This window comes from Caenorhabditis briggsae (genome assembly GCF_000004555.2).
Source record: "Caenorhabditis briggsae AF16 supercontig from assembly CB4, cb25.NA_173, whole genome shotgun sequence".
Classification (NCBI taxonomy): domain Eukaryota; kingdom Metazoa; phylum Nematoda; class Chromadorea; order Rhabditida; family Rhabditidae; genus Caenorhabditis; species Caenorhabditis briggsae.
In genome coordinates this window covers 1-8,326 of record NW_025543325.1, presented here as the reverse complement: position 1 = coordinate 8,326, position 8,326 = coordinate 1, and the positions used below count along the sequence as shown (strand labels likewise).

The following is an 8,326-nucleotide window of genomic DNA, read 5'->3' as shown; positions in this document are numbered from 1 at the left end:
TTTTCTTTGAATTTTTTCGCAATAATATTTGAAGAACAGATAACTTGTAACACATTTTAATGCAAAAAAATTTTTGGTCGGAGTCCCCCTTTAATTATCTAAGTTCCTATGAGAGATATCAAAATTTGATTAACTGGTAAAATGTTCGTCATCATCTATCCAGCATTTTATTTGTTGACCGATTTCAGATATCTTTTATAGGAACCGAGATATTTAGTCTCAAAGAACTATCATGTCGGAATCTTTATCAGTAGGTAGAGAATTTCCAAAATAGGGTCCACCGCTTTCTGATAAAAGCGCTCTTAAGATAGCTTGTCCTAAAAATTTCAAACTGCAATACTATGGCCGTACTATATGTTATTTCTTCTAAAAACAAGGTTCTAAAATCTTTATAAGGCACATACCCCCTAATTTTCAATTTTGAACCAACTTTTCTCGGTTCCGGTGAAAGACATCAAAAAGTTGTTCACTGTTAAAATGTTTATCATTATATCAGAAAGATATTGCCAGAGACCACTTTTTTATGCCTTTTACAGTAACCGAGATAAATTGAATCAAAGTAGTCAAGTTAAGTTGAGAGGTGTACGGTATGTTTAGAAATAGGGTTCTATCTCGGTTCCTATAAGAAATATCAAAAACTGATAAACCGAAAAAGTGTTACTGATAACATGATAAACATTTTGTCAGTTGACCACTTCTTGATATCTCGTACAGGAAATGAGATATATGAGCACAAAGTTGACGATCGGGAGAAAAGGGTTCTATTAGATTGGTTACGGTATATTCTCAAAAATCAGCCAATTAACAAAAAAAAATAAAGCTCTTGAAGTTTTATATTTCTTCATTAGTTCGTAACTTTCAAAAACTACTGTATTAGTTCTAGAAATTTTGGCACATGGTACATTTTAATAGTACATAACTTGTCCTATGGGGTAACCTACGATTGTAAATCTTATGGGTCTGACGATTATATATCCAGGGAAGAATTAAAAGGTACTGTATTCTACGACAGGCTAACCCCTAGGCCATGGTTCTGACAGGTTTGCCCCCAGGAAAATTATGTGAAGAACGCTTGAAGCCAGGGGGGACTTTAAAGGTACTGTATTTCAAGGCTGGCTAACCCCTAGGCCATGACCTCGTCAGGCTTGTCCCCAGGTAATCGAACCTATGGGTCAGTCAAAAAAATTGTTACACCCCTCCGCTCCGACACGCTTCCCTCCGTCCCATGGACCAAGTGTCCTATCTATCAGGGGTCAACAAAAACAAAGAAATTGCTCATCCTCTCTCTCTCTCCCTCTCTCTCCCTATCTCTGGCTGGGGAGCTCCAAAACCAATTATCATCGACGCGGAACCCTGCGGGAGAGAGAGAGAGAGAGAGGTCCCCTGAAAAAAGAGCAACTTTTCTCTCTTTCTGTCGTTTTTTGCTCTCTCGTTATTTCCGGTCGTCGTGGTCCCTTTCGGGGGCTCTCAATTTCTCTATTTTCCACATTTTGCTCCCCTAAAAAGTGGTGTGGGGCTCATTTTCCCCCCACGATTCCTAGAAAATGGACATATTCAAGTGTTGTTTGATGGGTGAGTTTTTAGAGAATTTGAAATTGTTGAATCTCCCGCCGGATCTTTGCTAGAAGGACATGAAAACGAAAACGAAAAATGGCAAGAGCACTTTTCAAAAAGTGAAAGATTTATGTCCGTCCTCATCTGTCAGTTTTTTTTTGGCTTGGCAGCTTTTTGGATCTCTGAACTCTCTGGGGCTTCTCGTTGGTTCTTTTTTGCTCTCACTTTACTTGCTTTTGGCTTTTAGGAATCGATTTTTGAGAGAGATTTCGAAATCTTAGGATTCTGAGATTTTGAGATTCTGAGCCATCTATTTTTCTGCCAAAGTGGCGATTTTCAAAGTTGAAAATGTTTTTGGGGGCTTTTTGATTTGTAGCGATTTTTCGAAATTCCCAGTTTTTTGAGACTTTTTGAGACCTAAAAAATCTATCAGTCAAAATCAAATTTAAATATCAAAAATCATCAATGAAAAAAGTGATTTTTTGGTGTTGTTCTATTTGGAAAATATTATGAAACCAGATGGTTTTTCTCTATTTCTTCTCTGCTTCTCTAATTCTCTTGATCTCTAGTTTTCTATTTTTCAATAGATGTATACATTGTTCGTTTTGTTTTGAGTCACACAAAAGTAGTGCCTCATTTCAGAGTTTTGTGGGCGGAGCTTATATTTTAGAGTTTGAGATATTTTTCAAGATATAGCAGGAGTTTTTTTTTTAATTTAAATTTTTTGTATTTGGTCAGATCGAAGCCCACCCAAGCTGTCAACTTTGAGCTCAATTACCTCATTACCTGTGAAAGATATCAAAAAGCCTTCAACTGATAAAATGTTGGTGATAATATGATAAGCAATTTATTAGTTGACAACTTTTTGATATCTTTAACAGGAACCAAGAAAAAATGGCTCAAACTTAGAAGTCAAGGAGCCCTTCTATTAGAGGTTTTATGGTGTTTAAGGAAATCGACTGGAGATGAGTCAAAATAGGAGGGGAAAACTTGATAGCCTAACTTTTTCTAATGGTGGCCTAGAATCCCAAAACTAGTTTTCTAGGCTTCAAAAGATTCTGGAAACTCTAAAAATCTCAAAATTATTTTTTAGACGAAAATAGCTAATATCCAACCATTTTACCTTGGGTGGCCGAGAACCTCAAATTTCCTTGACGGCCTAACTTTTTCTAATGGTGGCCTAGAAAACCAAAACTAGTCCTTCAAACTTGTTAATGTTCTAGGAACCATAAAAACCAAGAAAATAGCTCATTTCCATTTCGCCTCTGGTGGCTTAGAAACCCAAAACTTGGCCACTACTCTTACCTCTCTCAAATAAAATGTTTATCATAACATCACTAATCATTTATCAGTTGACAAAATTTTTATAACTGTCACAGGAGCCAAGACAGTTGAGCTTAAAGTTGACGGTTCTTGTGAGCTTCTGTTGGGGGAAATACGATATTCGACTTTCAAACATTTTTAGGATTTTCCGGCTAAAATAGACACAGTTTGGTATATTGTTAAGTCTATTTCAGCTGGTAGTGTCTTTTAGGAGCCAATTTCTGATAATTTCTGACTGTTTTAGAATTTTTAAAGATTCCAAAAATGTATGTACTTTGACAAAAACAGTTGGTTTTCCGTTATTCTCTTTTCTCTTTTTTGTCCAATTAGGCTTATTTCCGGTTTCAAATTGATTGAGTTTAATTGAAACTGAATCTGTCAGTTTCGATTTTTCAAATTAAAAAATACAATTTGTTGAAAGTTTAAAGGTTTAATTGTGAGATAGATTTCAATTAGAATTAGTGTCCAATTAGCGCAATTTGAATTGAAGAAAAGAGGGATTTTTCGATTTTTTTTTATTTTCTAAACTTTTTTAAACCTTTGGGGCTTCAATTTAAAAGGGAACACGAGCTCCTTGAAGTTCGGAATCAGGAATTTTTCAAATTACTTAACTTTTTGGGTTTTGAGATTTTCTTAATTCCTATAAGCTTTTTTCGAATTGGGATTTTCAGATTTTTTGGAATTTTCCAAAAGTTCCAAAAATGTATGCATTCGAAAAATAAGAAATAGAGAAGAAAAACTAAACGAAAAAGAAGCAGTCAGAATTTCCTAGTTGTCGCCTAATCTTTTCGCCATCTCTTCATCTCCTTTTTTCTCCCTTTTCTCTCTTTTTTTGGCTCTCAAAGAGCAAAAAAAAGGAGAAGAAGAAGGACGACATACAAGCTTATCGATTTACTGATATTCTATAAATTTCTGTGTGCAGATTCCTATTTTCGTAGAGTAAAGTTTGAAGAATTCTAAAATATCTATTTGAAAAATGATGCCTTTCCTACTTGCTATGTCACCAAGAAGAGGTAATTAAGAGGGGATAATTGGAGTTTTTTGTTTGCTGAAAATTTTAGAATATTTCAAAGTTTGGAGTTTTAGAGTTTTCTGAGTATTTTAAAAAAATTCAAAATTTTGAAAATATTCGAAATTTCTAAAATTTTGAAAACCCGGAAAAGTTTAAAAACTGAAAATTCTGAAGATTGAGAATTTCCAGAGAAAAACACTCGAAATCCAAATTTTTTGAAATTCATAGTTTTTGAATTTCAGATTTTCCGGAATTTTCTGATTTTCCAGATTTTTGATGTTTGATTTTTCCTAATTCCCGAATTTCTGAATTTTCTAGGTTTGGAAATTCGTGATTTTCAGAATTTTTGGAATTTTTTGAATTTCCAGGAATGCCTTATTTTTATGGTTCAGGACTTTCCTTGGATGTTCAAAAACCTATCGCTCTGAAGAATCAGAATTTTCATTTTCAAAAAATACGAAAAGTTCCGAAAAATAAAGAATTTCAAAACTTTGAAATTTCGATTTTAGTCTGGTGGCCTAGAAATCCTAAACTAGGCCACATTGTTCCAAAATTGAAATGATCATTAATAGGCTCAAAATCAATGTTATTGAAATCTATTAAGAGATTTTGGTTCTCCACAACCTGTGCTTTCCAACCAACTATTTGCAGTTTCCGATTGGTGGCCTAGAAATCCAGATTTTCCAAAAACTAGACCATATTGCATATGGTTTGAAAGCGTAGATTTTGGCAAATTGGACCAATTTTCAGATTTCAAAAATAACACTTTTGAATCGAATTACAACTATTTGAAGTTGGTGGCGTAGAAACCACAAATTTTGCAAGAACTAGGTCATATTGTATATGGTTGAGAAGCCCAGGTTTTGGCAAATCCAAACCTGTTTTTAGATTTTTAAAGTGTCAATTTTAAAGCTAGTTACAACTATTTCAAGTTGATGGCCTAGAAACCCAAATTTTGCAGCAACTATTTAAAAGAAAATCAAATTTAACGACTAACTACAGTATACCTACTAACCCATTAAACTTTGTGACCCTCTTCTCAATGAGTAAAAAGAAAATCTTCAACGAATCCCAATTTTTTCAGACCCATCAGATCGTCCGACTGGTGGAGCATCAAACGAGGAAAATTCGGAAAATCGATATCAGAAAAATCAGAAAAATCAATTGCCAAGTGACGGATTTTCTGGTGGAGACGGTATAAAAATGGCTGACGACGAGGAGGAGATTATTCAAAAAATCGAAGTGAAACCCGACGAATTCAATGGGCTGATTGGTTCGATTGCTGGAAATTTGATTCGGGATAAGGTTCGGTTTGGTTCGGCGGGAACTTGAAAAATCGCGAAAAATTTTTTTTTTGAATTTCTGATATTTTGGATTTTTGATTTCTTTAGCAATCTTGAATTTCTGAAAATGTAGAATTTTCAAAAAAATAATTTTCAAATAATTTTTTTAATTTTCAAAAATTTTCCCAAAAATTCAATTTCAAAATTTTTTAGGTCGGTGGACCAGGTGGTGACATCCTCGGTGGCCTCGCCAGCAACTTCTTCGGAGGTGGTGGCGGAGGCGGCGGCGGCGGCGGTTTCGGCGGTGGAAACGGAGGATTCGGAGGAGGTGAGTGGGCGGAGCCTAGGAATAAGGGGCGGAGCCTAAAAAGTTAATTTCTCCGAAAACTTTTGATTTAGGGGTAATTGACTATGCTGATTTCAAAAATCATAGTCGTTCTGGATGAAAATCAGTGGAAAGTTGTAAAAAATTGAAAACTAAATTTTTTAAATTTTTGCTATTTTGTAGTTTTTATAGTCTAACTCACTTTTTGCACCAAACCAACCTATATATGTTGTCCATGTTCTAAAAAACCCCCGAAATTTTTTTCTTTTTTGTGCCTTTTGCTTTTTGTTGCAAAGTAATCCCATTGTGTGTAGGTTCGAATAGTGGCGGAGGATTTGGCGGCAATTCAAATAACGATAATCAAGGAAAGAGAAAAAGGGACATGGCGAAGGATTTGATTGGTGGAATTTTTGATAATGTCGTCAATCGGAAAGGCAAACGGGACCAGGATAATAATGGATTTGGTACAGTTTTTTTGGTTTTTTGGTTTCCTGTTGTTGCTTGTGATTGCCCAGCTTAGGCTTTTTCTCAAGTGTTATGCTTGGCGCACCTTTGTTGGCTTAAATATTCCAATTTTCTAAATTATTTTAGTCAGAAATTACGCTCTCTTGCACTTTTTTTTCGTTTTTTAGTCTTCTAAACTCCGTCCAACGTAAAAACCGTTATCCTCTGTTTCCTGAATAGTTAAAATCAAAAATAAAACAATATCACAAATGCACTCTACTGGACAAAAACTTTTTTGGAATTTTGAAATTTTCGAGAATTTGTTGAAATTCCAAATTTTGAATGAAACTTCCTGAATAGGCCAACCCCGAAAATCTGCAAAATCGGCGACCACTTAACCGCCTTCCTTACCACTAGAGCCACACGGCCGCGTGGTGTCGGGGATGTGATGTGCGCTGGTGGACGCGAGATCAGGGGTTCGATCCCCCCTAAGGTTTTCCTCTTTTTTATCGTTTTTCGAGAATCATCAAGTCCTTCTAGGGGTTATCCGATAAAAATTTTGTGATTTTCATCAAAATTTGAGGTCAGTAGAGCGCCATTGTTTAGTTTTTTTTCTAAATCACATTTTAAGTTTAGTCTTTTCACAAAACTACCGTAATCCAGGCGGTCAGAATTACGGTGGCGGCGGCGGAGGAAATAATTACGGTGGTGGCGGTGGAAATCAAGGTGGCGGAGGATTCGGCGACATTCTCGGTGGACTTCTAGGTGGCGGAGGTCAACGAGGCGGCGGCGGAGGTGGACAGAACTACGGTACTTATAAATTAGTATACTGTAGTGTTTGTCACTTTGCACTAGAGCACACTTACTAATACAAATTACTAATACAACTAATTGGAGAACCCTAGTCAGCTACAGTATACCCAGGCGTACTGTAGTCAGGTACAGTAGATTAACATTACCATTAACAAACTAAAAAGGTTTCTAAAAATTTAAATTTAAACTTTGGCATGAAAACTCTTTTTTTTTGCATGATTTTCGGTTTTTGTGATTCTAGGCGGAGGCGGTGGCAACAGCGGTGGCGGCAGCGGGATCGGATCACTGGTTGGATCCCTGATCGGCGGTGGCGGCAACACTGGTGGAGGAGGTGGCCGAACTTTTTGGTGGCCTAGAATTCCAGCAACATGACTTTTCGCATGCCACACACTATTTTGCATGAATTTTAGGGATCTAGAATGTCTAGGACCTCTACATAGGATTACTGTAGCCCAACCAAACTATGAACTATTTTTTCAGGAGGCGGCGGCGGAAACTACGGTGGCGGCGGTGGCAATCAAGGAGGCGGTGGAGGTGGATTCAACCTCAACGATATTGGAGGAATCATCAATAGTATGGGAGGTGGCGGCGGCGGTGGACAGAAGCAAGGAGGTAAGTGGGCGGAGCTAGAGTTCTTTGGTGGCCTAGAAATACAAATTTTGAGAAAACTAGGCCATGATGTACATTTTCTTAAACATCACATTTTGAGGGTTCAGAATCAGTTTTCTGAATTCGGAAACGTCGATTTTGAGCCGAGTTATACCCATTTCAAGTTTTGTGGCCTAGAAATCCAAAACTATGCCATATCGCTCCTAAACTGTATTGATAATAACTCGCTTCAAAATCAATACTTTTGAAATATAAAAAATGATTAAGGTTTCCCACAATCTGTGCTTTCCAACCAACCATTTGCAATTTTCGATTGGTGTCATAGAAATCCAAATTTTGAGGAAAACTAGGTCATGGTGTACATGGTCTTAAACATGATGTGTTGAGGGTTCAGAATCAGTTTTCTGAATTCGGAAACGTCGATTTTGAGCCGATTTATACCCATTTCAAGTTTGGTGGCCTAGAAATCCAAAACTAGGCTCTATCGCTCTTAAACTGTATTGATAATAACTCGCTTCAAAATCAATGTTTTTGAAATCTAAAAGCTGGTCCAGAATTCTCCGGAAATGACCGAACTTTTAGGAAATGTGGTTTTCTAGGCCACCACCAAAAATTCTGAAAATGGTCATAGAAATTGAAAATCTGTAAATCTAGATCTAATAGTCTCTAAATTTAGAATCCCTAGAAAAAAAATTATTTTCAGGAGGTGGCTTCGGCGACATCCTCGGTGGCATCGGCTCTCTGATCGGCGGTGGCGGTGGTGGCCAGTACAATGGCGGTGGTGGAAATGTGAATCCGAATCGTCTAAACGGTGGAATGGTCAACATTATTGGAAATCTGATCGGCGAGGCCGCTCATCGATTCTTGGGTGTCGACCCATCGACAGGAAGGATCATTGGAGCAGTGGCTGGAAATGTGATCATGGGATTGGGTGGAAAAGACAACTCGTTGGGAAATATTGGA

At 36.9% G+C, this 8,326-nt stretch overlaps 1 protein-coding gene across 1 annotated transcript; it reads left to right on the top strand.

Annotated features, from left to right (window-relative positions):
- Positions 1 to 3,853: 3,853 nt before the first annotated feature.
- Positions 3,854 to 8,278, top strand: CBG24504 (the record flags this gene model as incomplete). Its single annotated transcript, XM_002648273.1, has 6 exons — positions 3,854 to 3,890; positions 4,974 to 5,194; positions 5,386 to 5,500; positions 6,605 to 6,751; positions 7,235 to 7,366; positions 8,067 to 8,278. Coding segments are annotated over 6 exons (864 nt in total), but the record flags the coding sequence as incomplete, so codon positions are not given.
- Positions 8,279 to 8,326: the final 48 nt, after the last annotated feature.